This window comes from Lontra canadensis, unplaced genomic scaffold, assembly GCF_010015895.1.
Source record: "Lontra canadensis isolate GAN:19392208 unplaced genomic scaffold, GSC_riverotter_1.0 scaffold88, whole genome shotgun sequence".
NCBI classification, from domain to species: domain Eukaryota; kingdom Metazoa; phylum Chordata; class Mammalia; order Carnivora; family Mustelidae; genus Lontra; species Lontra canadensis.
In genome coordinates this window covers 5,930,450-5,942,990 of record NW_022631082.1, presented here as the reverse complement: position 1 = coordinate 5,942,990, position 12,541 = coordinate 5,930,450, and the positions used below count along the sequence as shown (strand labels likewise).

The window sequence follows — 12,541 nt, the reverse complement described above, 5'->3', positions numbered from 1 at the left end:
AAAACCCGAGTTTGATCCGGACCTGAGGTGCAGGAAAGCAACAGTGAGCGCTGGCTGTCCAGCAAGGCAGAGGTGAGCGCGGTTACTCCTGAGTTTGGGGGCTCGGGCGGGGATGGGAATGGGGACAGGGTAGAGCAGCCACGCAGGACCTCGCAGGTAGGGTAGGGTCTGCTCTCCAGTTCCCAGCCCCTTGCCTTCTCTGTCCCTCTGGCAGTCCCTGGAGAGGGCAGAGACGCCCCCCCCCAGCTCATTCGGCCTTCTCTTCTCCACTAGTCATAAAGAAAAAAAATTCCAACCTCAGCCCGTTGCACGGGCGCCGCTGGAAGCCCGTCTGCCTCCCAGACGAATAAATATATAGAACAAAGCTCTGGCAGGACAGGCCCAGCGGCTGCAGGCTCTGCTTTGGGTTCGCTGCTTTCTTTGAGTGAAACGGGAGGGCGTCAAGGTCTCAGGAAGGGTTTGGGGCAGGTCAAGGGTCTGGGGAGAAAGTGTTCTTCCTGCCCGTGACCAGCAGCAGGTTCCGGGGAAGGACGGGCCTGGAAGCAGCAGCTCACGCCGCCTCGTCCTCCAGGCTGACCATCTGTCTCTGTCACGAAAGAGAAACGCCGGAAGCGATCAGGCCAACGTTCAGTAAACATGGCCAGAGGCCACCTACGCCTCCCGGCCCCCCAGCTCCCCTCATCGCTGGCTGGGACCAGCACAGCGGCCTCTGTCCTGGTCCCCAGCTCCCGACCTTGGCTCCAGTCTTTTTCCCCCGACAGCCACATGAGGGCACCTGTGAGCCCCAAGTCAGGCCAAGCCCAGAACTCTCCAGGGCTCCCATCTTGTGAGAGCATAAGCCAGAATCCTCCTCCAGCGGCCTCATCCCGTCCTGTCCTGTCCTGTCCTGTCCCTTCCCTTGGCTCCCCCGCCCCGCCCCGACACTCCCTTCCCCCAATTCTCAGCTCCAGCCACACCAGCCTCGGGGAAGTCTGCCCCAGCCCCCTCATCTAAGCTCTCCCAGCCCCCACTGGCTTGTTTCCCCCCCTTTTCTTGATGCTGTCCACCCCTCACCCCAGAAGGGCTCTGGAGGGTCCCCCAGCCTCTGGGTGGGGGCGGGGCGCTCACCGAAGGGTAGGTGTAGCCGTCCGGGCTGCAGCAGATGTGGACCTCGTCCTCTGTGGTCTTCTGGTACACGGGGTTGTCGAAGTTGATGCTGTTGATGCTCCGCAGCCGCCAGTTCTTCCAGAGGAGGAAGGTCCCGAAACACAGGAGGGTGAGCAGGACTGCGGGGTGAGGGGGTCTGATCAGGGGGCGCCCCGGAGCGCGCCCGGCCCCCTGCACTCCCACCCAGGGACACCGCCAGCAGACTCTGGGCCTTCTGACGTATAGAGGGGTTTTTTTGGTCCAAATTCGAAGCCACTAGGAAGAAGACCTCCCTGTGTGCATAATAAATCTCAACTCGAGGCCCACTGCGACTGCCTCGGCCCGGAAATGCCCCACGGTGGTTCATGTTCCCAGGTTTCCTCTGAGTCACCGCACAGGGGGCCTCCCCTCTTCCAGAAATGGGACTGCATTCGATCCCCGGGAGCCAAAACTCCTTTCTTCCATCCAGATGCTCTTTGCCTCATTTCTAGTGGGCCCCGTGGTGGCGTGCCCAGACCAGGGGACAGCCAAGGGCTCAGCCAGCCCAGGTTTGTAAAAAATCCCGGCCTGGGTGGTTCAGTCAGTTAAACGTCTGCCTTGGACTCAGGTCATGATCTTGGGACTCCCCAAGTTGGGCTCCCTGCTCCGTGGGGAGTCTGCTGCTCTCTGTTCCTTCTCTCTCTTGCTCTCTCACAAATAAATAAAGTAAAATCTTATAAATAAATTAAGAAAAAAGTTCTCGCCAAGGCCCAGAGGGTGGGAGAGACTCCGGCTCCGTTGGGAAGCCAGGGGGTGGGTGTCACCCTCATCAGCCAGCCCGGGGGTGAGGGTCCCACTGCCACGTCAGTCCCCTCCCAGCCAGATGACATGTAGGTCTCCGTGACTGGGCTGGCTGGGGAAGGGACACCTCGAGAGGGTTTGCTCAGTAAAGGAGTAACGGATGTGACTCAAAGCGGGGTGACTGATAGGGGTGAGGTGGGCGGTGGGGGGTACAACTCCCTGAACTCCCCATGCAGGAGAACCATTCAGCAGGAGGCGTCCCTCGGGCGGCAGGGGCCTTCCCTGCAGCAACCTCGGGGCCCAGCCCAGGCTGATTCGTCAGCTCTGAGCAGGTAGGGGGCTTCGTCCTCAACCAGGGGCGGCCTCAGGACCCAGAAGCGGGCTGGCACACTGCAGGCACTCAACTGTATTTGCTGAGTGAAGGACGCTGGAAGAGGGGCACCCCCTAGCCTGGGAGAAAAGGTGGGCTGGCCCAGGCGGTCATAGCATAGGGGGCCAGGCCGGGGGCGGGATGTGGGTGGGCCTGGCCGGGGGGCTTACCGACGGGGAGGATGATGTACAGCGCCCCCACGCTCCTGGGCCTCTCCTCATCTCCTCTGCTGGCCGCGTCGCCCAGGGCTGCATGGGACAAAGGACAAAGCGAGGCTAAGCTCCACGGTGAGGGCCCGGGAAACACAGCAGGTGTCTGACAACCGACACACACCGGGAAACACACACAGGGAAACGCATGATGCTTCCTGGTGTCCTTAAAGGTTCAAGGGAGGGGCACCTGGGTGGTGTAGTTGGTTAAGCGTCGGACGCTTGATTTTGGTTCAGGTCCTGATGTCGGGGTCATGAGGTCAAGCCCCAGGTTAGGCTGTGCAGGGAGTCTGGCTAGGATTCTCTCCCTCTGCCTTTGCCCTGCTTGTGCTCGCTTGCTCTCTCTCTCTCTCTCAAATAAATCTTAAAAAAAGTTCAAAGGAACTTGGAGCCTCTCCCAGGTTTGAGAGGTACCACGCTGGGCCTTACGCATTAGCAGGCCGTGTTAGGGGACTCGGAGCAGATTTAAGAGTGTTCCTTAGCCCAGCGTTCCGAGACGCTGGGGAGGAAGCTTTGAGCCTGCAGGTGCATCCCCAGCCGCTGGTGAGGTCACGGGTGGGCCCGTTCGCCCTGCTGGTGCATTTGATGGAAACGAGACAGGTCTGGGTGGGACAGGAGCCTCCCGACTCCCTAACGTTCAGCGACTCCAGGACATGGACTGCACCCAGGTGCCACAGTCCTGTGGCAGCTGTCCCCAGGTCAGAAAACCGGGGGGACCCCGTCACAGAAGCACACATGCACCTGAGCCCTAGGAGGGCCCCAGGCAAACCAAAGTTTATGAGCCGCACCTGGACCACATGCACACAGGTGAGCAGTGACTGACGTCATTGGTTATACTCCAGCCCCCCTGGGTTTGAATTCTGCCCGTTGGTGTGTGTGCGTGTGTGTGTGTGTGTGTGTGTGTAGAGAAATTACACTGACTTTTCCTACATTTGCACATATTTAAGGAAACTTAAAAATAAAAATAATTTAAGGTGGCAGCAGCAAGGTCCTTGAGAAGTTTTTCCCTTACAAGGGCTCCTTTGCCCAAAGCGAGAAGCTCTGGGTGGGCCCATCTGGAAAATGGCTTTTTCAAGCAATGCCCACCCCCAAACCCAGCAAACCGGTTTCCTGGCCTCCCTCAACCACAGAAGTTCCTGCTTTGCCTTGTTTATGGTTGGACATAGGTCTCACCTACTCTGAGGGGGCGGGAAAAAATGCCTCAAAGCCGCTGATATGCCCTTTTTTGGTGGGGGGGGGACGCTAGAAAAATCTATGAGCTCAAATTCCAGGGCAGGCGCCCTCTGGTGGGCAAAGAAATGAATGGCGGGTCTTCCTTGAGCACTGAGAGTCCGGCATTAGCCACAAGCACAAAACTTAAAGCCTGCCCCGCCCCGCCCCCTTGTCAAAAAAACTTAGTAACTGAGTAATATTTTAATGTGCTATTTTTTAAGAAATAAAAATGAAGGCCAATACCGCAGAATAAAGCGTCAGATTTTTAGGAAGACAGGCTCCGACTCTACACTTGCGGGACCCTGCCTCACTGGGACCCTGGCTGTGATCAAACTCTATTTACAAGACCAGGTGTTAGGCCCACGGTCCATGGTTCGGTGGTTTGAGTTTTGAAAAAATAATGCAGTGAAATACGATTTAAGTGCTGGGTTTTTGGTGTCCCCTTTGATGCTGCCCTGAGCAGCGTCTCACCCGCCTCACCCCAGCCCTGGCCCTGCTGGGCAGACACCTAAAAGCAGGTCATCGAATGGGCCTTGATAACATTTCAGGCTCCCAGGCCTCTGTTTGGGGAGGACTCTGGAATAAGCTGCCCCGCACTCCAGCCCTTCACATGCCTGGGGCCACGTAATCCCCACTACCACCAGGAGGTGGCCGGGCATGGTTATTAGTCCCCATTTTATAGGTAGGGAAATGGAGGCTTCTGAGATGCACAGGCCATGTCAGAAAGAGTACCGGTGCCAGGACTACACCCACTCGATCCCTTCCCCAAGATTCTCTTGGCCTCTGAAGGGGCCTGTCTAGATGCTCAAGCTATAAACCAGGGCCCAGGATAGTCCCTGCTTTTACCGTGGTGGGACATTGTCACCATCTCAGCCGTGGTGAACTCAGGGCTGGCCACGGACTGCGGGCTGGTTGTGTGCTTTGGCTCCATGGTTGTGGAGCGGACCGTCGGCCTGACCGTGACCGTGGAGGTGCCCTGGGTGGTCGCTCCAGGCTCAGGACCTGAAAGAAGAAACATTTCCTGAGTGTCCCGCTGCTCGTGACAATGGTAAGTAGCATATGCCACTGGCCACATTTGTGTTATTTCTTTAACTGAAAACAGGGGCACCGGGGTGGCTCAATTGGTTAAGCGGCTGCCTTGGGCTCAGGTCATGATCTTTGTGTCCTGGGATCAAATCCTGCATCAGGCTCTCTGCTCAGTGGGGAGTCTGCTTCTCCCTCTCCTTTTGCCCCTCCCCCTGCTAATAAATAAAATCTTTAAAAAAATGACTGAAAACAACGGAAAAACACGAACGTCTATGTTATTATCTGTTATAATTCGAAAGGGAGATTCCCAATGACAGATACATTGGCCCCAAACTGAGACTTTTGCTAAGGATGAGAAAAACTGAAAAAGGGGTCATCTCCGCACTTGATGCCCGTGTCTAAGATCAGTCACCTCCCAAGGCGGCCGGGAGAAAGTGAACCAGACATCGAAGGTGAACAGCGTCTGTCTAAATGCCTGGCACAGAGCTCACTGTCCCGCATGACAAAGGCAAACTATAGTCACCCCCTACAATGGCCTCCTGTTGCCTCAGTCTCCCATTTGACAGATGAGCAAAGAGAAGAACAGGAAGGGCAAGTTGCAGGACTAAGCCACAAGGGTGGCAGGCCGCATGCCCAGGCGGGCTGGTGCCCCCACCTGTGAGGCAGCTCCTCATGTCCTTGGCCAGCAGCATGCCATCAGGGCAGGCACAGGTGAACTTGGGCGAGTGGGGGTTGATCTGCGGGGCCGGGAGACACAGGTATTGGCAGCCACCGTTGCGAAGGGCGGTCCTCTCACACCAGTTCACCCCTGATGGGGAAGACCCAGGGAGTTAGGGGAAGAACAAGAACAGAAAATTCTAGAAAATTCTAGAACACCGGCAGGGAGGTGAAGGGAGGAGGCGGTCACCCCATCTTTACCTTTTGGCTGTGTGAGGTTGTGAAAAAGGACAATGTCCTCCGGGGACAACAGGTTTTCTGCCACCAAATTAATGTCTGAGCCTGTGAGGCGGTTGGCACTGAAAATGGCTTCGTTGATGATGTCCGTCCAAAATATTTTATCCTATAAGGAAATTAAAGAGGACAACAAATCCCATTAATCAAGGGCTACAGGATACCTGAATTTCTGGGAGGAAGCGGTACTGGGTGGTATGAGCTTCATTTTTTCTCATTATTAAAAAATTTTTAATTGTGTAAAATATACAGAACCTAAAATCAGCCAGTTTAATCCTTTTTAAATGTGTTCTGTAGCATTAGGTACATTCACGTTGGTGTGCAACCATCACCACCATCCATGTCTAGAACCTTCCATCTCCCCAGACTGAAGACTCTGTCCTTAGGAAACACTGACTTCCCACCCCAGCCCAGCTGTGACTCCCACCATCTACTTCCTGTCTCTGTGGATGGGGCTCCTGTAGGGACCTCACAGAAGTGGGAACAGAGTTTCTGTCCTCTTGTGTCTGGCTTAGTTCCCTCCAGATCCCTCCACATTGCAGTGCGTGTTAGAAGTCGCTCCCCGTTTCCTGAATCACATTCCACTGTACAGATACTCATTTTTTTAGCCCTTCCTCTCTGACAGACACCCAGCTTGCTTCCATCTCTTGGAGACTGCGACTCACGCTGTTTGAACACGGGTGCACAAATATAACAACGTTTCCTTAGAGCAGTTTTCCCACTGTGGTTGGCCCCCTTTTTCTCTCTCTAGGTCCCAGCAGTAACTGCCCCTCCAAGTGCAACAACCAGAAAGTTTCTAGAAAGTACCAAATGTCCCCTGGGCCCCAAGATGGCCTCCAAGCAAGAACTGTTGCTTTAAGACTCTTTGGGTGAGCAGGGTGCCCAGCTGGGTCAGCTGGGGGAACCTGAGACTCTAGATGTCAGAGTCGTTAAGTCTGAGCCCCATGCTGGGGGTAAAGTTTACTTAAAAAAACAAGTAAATAAATGTCTGTCAAACAAATAAATAAGTAATCTTAAAAAAAAAATGAACAGACAAAAACACCTCTTTTAAGGAGAAGAAAATGGAAATAACTTCCATCTTCTAAGTTGGTCCTGGCTTGAATGAGCCAAACAGTGTGGGCTGACCCATTAGCACAAGCACTTAGGCCTTGCGCGTGAGCTGCGCTCAGTACCCAGCACTTGGATGTGAATTCCCTCAGGTCCCAAAGCAGCAGCCCCTGGCTCCCAGCCCCCACCTCGAAGATGGCCAAGGAGAAGGGGTGTGCCAGCTTTTTCTTGTCCTCCAAAACGGTCTTCCGGTTCCCGCCGTTGACGTCAATGCTGGAGATGGAGTGGAGCTTGGAGTCAACCCAGTAGAGGCGGCCACCAGAAAGATCTAGAACCCACAGGTGGACAAGGAAGAGATCACATGCCGATGCCAGAGGGGCCTGGACCCATCAGAGATGTCCCCCAAAACCCAGCCCCAAAACATACTTCCCTGTGTGACCCCAAACCTCACGCAGGCATCGTTTCACAGCAGGTTGTAAAACACTCAGGAAGCTGCACATGCTTTCTCTGGGGCCTCCTGGCCACTCCCTCCCCTCCTCCAGTCAGTGCCCGACCCCAGGGACCCATGTCCCAAGGACATACCCAGGGTGATGCCATTGGGCCACTGGATGCCTTCCGTCACGAGCGAGTACACGTCGACACCGTTCAGACCCCCCTTCTTGATCTCGGCGGGGGTTCCCCAGTCTGTCCAGTACATGAAGCTGGTGGGAGAACAGCAAGAAAGCAGAGGGTCAGTGGGGGAGGGGCCCGTCTGGCCCGAACAGCAGTTCCCAGCCGAAGCAGCCAGGCCAGGAACTGTGGAGAAGCACCCCCAAGCACCCCACCAAAGAGACCTCACACTGGTTTCTTCTGCTACTCTCGTGCTTGCAACCTGGTGAGACCTGGCAGGATTTTTAGAACCTTCGAGAACAAAGGGAGATTTTGATTCCACTGTCTGGATGGGGGCTCTTCATGGGCACCCTCGACAGTGCTTTCTGGAGGCTTTTACGCATTTTTTATTTTATGAGGGTTTTTTTCTTGTTTATTTTCAAAAGGTTTCTTTGTGGTAAAATATACATAGAAGTTACCAACTCAACCATTGTTAAGTGTCCAGGTTGGTGACTAAGTACACCTATCCTGTCACACAACCATCACCACCATCCATCCCCAGAACGTCTCCGTCAGCCCAGCCTGGAATTCTGCCTCCATGAAACACCAAGTCCGCATTCGCCTCCTCTGACCCCAGCCCCCACCACTCCGCTCTGTCTCCACCAACAAGACTCCTCTAGGACCTCATGCGAGTGTGATCACAGAGCATCTGTACTTCTGTGCCAGGCTTCCTGCATTTCACACAATGGCCTCCAGGCTCGTCCGTGGTGTGGCGGGTGTCAGCATGTCCTTCCTTTTGAAGGCTGAGTACAGTTCTGCTTTGTGGATGGACCACGTGTGGCTTATTCCGCAGCCACGGAGGGACACTCGGCTGCACCCCGGCTGCTGGGAACGCGGGGCTCGCAAACCCCGGCTCCCATCCCTGTGTTCCCTGCTCTGGCATCTATACTTAGAAGTGGATCTCCGACGGCTTTTAAGGCCTCTGAAGAGAGGCTCACAAGCAGCCACACACAAATACACTGAAAGACGCCCTCCCCACGGTGATGGGCAAAGATGGAAAACCTGCCGTTGACCATGAGCGAGACAGGTGCTCGAGTGTGCTAACGGAGGCTCAGCTTTGTAATACAGGTTTTCAAAGGCAATTTGGTGCTCTACCCATGCACATACCCTCGGACCAGCTTCTAGAATATAATCCAACTTCTAGAATGAGGGATCTAGGATCACCAGTCCTGCAGATGAACTGCAAGTCCTTGTCTTCAAAGATATTCAATTTGCAGCATCTTTGTGGGAGGCAGGAGGGAAAAAAACTAAATTTCCATGTGCCGGGTAAAAAGTAAATCACGGCTTATCTAGTCAACAGGGAATGAGCCCCAGAGTCCACAAACACCAGAGCCAAGTGGAGAACAGAGTTTAAGAGGGCAATCCTATGCTACTACCAGGAGGGAGAAGAAACACAACAGTAGAACACACACACACACACACACACACACACACACACACACACACACACCATGACTTGTATGTAAGGGGTTACTTCCGAGAGCCTCTCTCTTTTCTAGCAGCTGGCGGACTAAATTCATTCAACCGAGTGACCCTCTACCAAATGAGAACGTTTGTGGTCACCGAGGCCTGCCTTCAATGCGGGGCCTGTCCCAGGTGAGTCATGCTCGTCTCAAAAGTTCCCTTTCAGGGCACCTGGGTGGCTCAGTTGGTTAAGCATCTGTCTTCAGCTCAGGTCATGCCCTGGGTCGAGGGATCACACAGCAGAGAGACTGCTTCTCCCTCTGCCTCTGCCTTTCCCCTCCTCTCATGCTCTCAATTTCTCTCTCAAATAAATAAAATATTAAAAAAAAAAGTTCCCTTTCCTTCTGAGGACTGCCACCATGACAGGCTGCCCGTCCCGAAGTGGTCACCGTCCCTCCAGAATTGTGAAATTCCACGGGCAAATAGGTGTGACAGGTTTGGGACAGGGGGCAGGGAGACACCTTCTGTCAGGGGACACAGGTCCCTGTGGGCCTCGGAGCTGCTGAGTCAACCTCGGGCCCTGCAAACACCCTCCTGGGGGCCCCGCGGGGTGGTGGCGACCTTTCCTCCCTGTGGCGTCCTCCCTGAAACTACCTTTGGATCTGAGTGTTTTTTTTAACCTTTCTCCAATCCTTTCCTGGTACAGGGTACTCTGCCACAAAATACTAAATCAGAATTTAAATAAGTATTAATTTCCACAACCAATTTAAACCCATATTCTAATTTCTGGTTTTGTTTGTTTGTTTTTCAGTAGACCCCACACCCAGCACAGAGCTCAACACGGGCTTGAACTGTGACCTTGAGCTCAGGACCTGAGTTGAGATCAAGAATCAGACACAACCGACAGAGCTAGCCAGGCGCCTCTCTGATTTTGGGTTCTTATCCTAAGTGCACTTTTCAGGGTCCACGTCCATCTCAGCAGCAATCAAGAGGAACCAAGCTCTGACTCCCACAGGGCAACAGGGGGCAGGTCCACCCTTCTGGGTCCTGCTTGTTCCTGACAGCAAGGGCCTCGGTGGCTAGGGACAGCCCCGCGCCCAGGGAGGCCAGTCCGGCTCAGGCACATGCCTTCCCCCAGGCGGAGTCCTAGCCAGCTCTGGAACCCCGCCTCTGCTCTCTGTTCCCTCCGTACCCCACAGCTTCGGCAATACCCACCCGTGAACGGGGTCCACCACGATGGCACGCGGCTTGGAGCCTTTCTCCTTGAAGAGTGTCTTTCTTTTCACACCCTTGGTGTCAGCCACGGAGACGGTGCCCAGGATGGAGTCTGTCCAGTATATGTTGCTGTGGACCCAGTCCACAGCCAGCCCATCGGGGGCCTGGACGCCCTCACTGATGATGGTGTCATAGGTGGAAAAGCTGGGGGCTCTGTCGATCTGGGTGCTGGAGGGGAGCGGGGAGAGCGTCAGTGCGAGGGCCCTATTTCATCCAGGGTTGGGGCTGGGGGCGGCTCCGAGGCTCACCTGTAGATCTTCCTCTGGGACAGGTCAGACCAGTAAATTCTGTTGCTGGCCACCTCTGTGTCCAGGGCCACAACGTTCTTCAGGTTCGGGATGAGGCTGGTGTATTCGCTGCGGTCCAGGGTCATCTTCCTCACCTCGTGGCGGTTGGTGAAGAAGAGGTAGGCGATGTCGCCTGGGGATGAGGGAAGGATGCTCAGGGCAGCAGAAGGGACTCCTGACTTTTGCCCGTCAACCTCTGGGGTCCAGCTGAGCCAGAGGAGACTCTCAGGATGGGCTGGGAAATGCCTTGAGGGCGGATGAGCCGTGTGGCTCTGGTGTTCAGACATCCTGGGCCTTGCGGAGACCAAAGGGACAGCCCGTCCCAGAGCCGGCCGTCTCCTCTTGCCTGCTGACTGACCCTGGTGCTTCCCCGGGGGGCCCCCTGGCTGCCGTGCTACCCCTCTTCTTGGGAACCATAACAACCGATCTTCTCGATGGTGATCGTCTCCTACTGGGTTGGCCCCACCATACTTATATGGTAATAAAACCTACATGAATAATAAAACCTGGGGATGCCTGGGGGGCTCAGTCAGTTAAGCATCTGCCTTCAGCTCAGGTCATGATCCCAGGGTCCTGGGATCGAGTCCCACATCAGGCTCTCTGATCAGCAGGGAGCCTGCTTCCCCCTCTCCCTCTACCAGCCTCTCTGCCTACTTGTGATCTCTTTCTGTCAAATAAATAAAATCTTTAAAAAAAACAAACAAACATACATATGAGGGGACTGACGCTCAGAGAGCGGAAGGGACAAGCCCAAGGTCACACCAGCTGGTCAGTGGCAGAGCTGGGATTCAAATCCAGGCTGCCCGGATTCTGGGGGGCTGTGTTGTAACCATGACACCAATATTCACCGACAGGCTAACGGTGTGTACAACTGACCTCACTCAGAACAGCCCTTCCCATGATACCACTCATACTCCTCGGAAGGCGTCTGTGTAGACACCAGCCCAGACAGATCAGAGCAAAAGTGAAACCTCAAACCCGGGGGGGTTCATGAACTCAGTCCCTGGTTTTCCCCAGAACCAGGAAACACATGGCGGTGTGACAGAGGGCGGCCATGGAACCATTACAAAAGGGAAGACAACGGGGAGGAAGTCTTCAAAGCTCAAGCAGACCCTTGAGGAAACGGAAGGCAATCTAAAATATTTCTGCAAACTCGTCCCTCCTTGGAGTCACCCTGGAGGGCAGAACAGGACGCAAAGCAAAGGGAGTTTATCCACAGGTCAACTCCCCGAGGACGGCTGTGCCTCCAAACACATGGGCTCTGAGAATCAGTGCCTGGTCACAGTGCTCATCTCAACTTTAGGTAGAAAAGAAACCCAGGGCACCTGGGTGGCTCAGTTGCTTAAGCCTCTGCCTTCAGCTAGGTCATGATCTCAGGGTCCTGGGATCGAGCCCTGCATCGGGAGCCCTGCACTGGGGCGGGGTGGGGGGCGGTCTCTGCTCAGCGGGGAGCCTGCTTCTCCCTCTCTCTCTGCCTGCCTCTCTACCTACTTGTGATCTCTCTCTGTCCAATAAATAAGTAAGTAAGATCTTTAAAAAAAAAAAGGAAAGGAAAAGAAACCCAACTATTCCTGTGTTTGGTTTCCTCCGGAGTGACTGATTATACCTTGGGCTGTCTGAAGTCAATTTGCTTTTTGGGTACAGGTTCCTCTAAGTGAGTAAGAATGGCTGGTGGGGGGATGGGTCCTTCAGGCCTCGGCTTTTCCTGTTCTCTGAAGCCATGGGGGAGGCTGGGGGCTGCAAACTAGATCTCCTGCAATTGACCTGTGTCCACAGGAAAGCAGGACACGCCAAGGCAGGCTCCTGGCAAGTTCCCGACAGCACTGCTCAACCAGCTGCCAGAGGTCTTGGGAGGACACAGTTGGCCCCAGCCCTCACCCAGCGGGCTTTGGAGTTGATGCAAAGTTCTTGTGATGAAACTCCCCAGGGCATCACCTCTTGGCACAGGCCCCCGAAGGCCCCGCCCCACACTCACCCACAGCCTTGCAGGCCTTGGTGTGCGGGTCCAGCTGGAAGCCCTTCTCACAGTCGCACTTGTAGCTGCCCTCGAGGTTCACGCACAGCTGGCTGCACACATCGGGGTCCTGACACTCGTCGATATCTGCAAGTCAGGACACAGGAAGGCATTTGGGGCTTCCTCCCCATGGGGTGCTGATGGAGTGATGGAGCCATGCCTCCCGATGGCAAATGGGGACAGCCTAGGCCCT

General features: G+C 54.9%; 1 protein-coding gene across 1 annotated transcript in view; it reads right to left on the bottom strand.

The window, feature by feature from the left end:
* Positions 1-425: 425 nt before the first annotated feature.
* Positions 426-12,541, bottom strand: part of LDLR (low density lipoprotein receptor) — a 31,319-nt gene continuing 19,203 nt past the window's right edge. The window contains exons 8-18 of the mRNA XM_032884044.1: positions 12,310-12,435; positions 10,296-10,467; positions 9,988-10,215; positions 7,303-7,421; positions 6,909-7,048; positions 5,641-5,782; positions 5,378-5,530; positions 4,543-4,698; positions 2,446-2,523; positions 1,108-1,265; positions 426-586 (exon numbers count right to left, since the gene is read on the bottom strand). Coding sequence (XP_032739935.1) covers positions 551-586; positions 1,108-1,265; positions 2,446-2,523; positions 4,543-4,698; positions 5,378-5,530; positions 5,641-5,782; positions 6,909-7,048; positions 7,303-7,421; positions 9,988-10,215; positions 10,296-10,467; positions 12,310-12,435 — 1,508 coding nt within the window. The 3' untranslated portion in view covers positions 426-550. The remainder of the gene's footprint in view (positions 587-1,107; positions 1,266-2,445; positions 2,524-4,542; positions 4,699-5,377; positions 5,531-5,640; positions 5,783-6,908; positions 7,049-7,302; positions 7,422-9,987; positions 10,216-10,295; positions 10,468-12,309; positions 12,436-12,541) is intronic.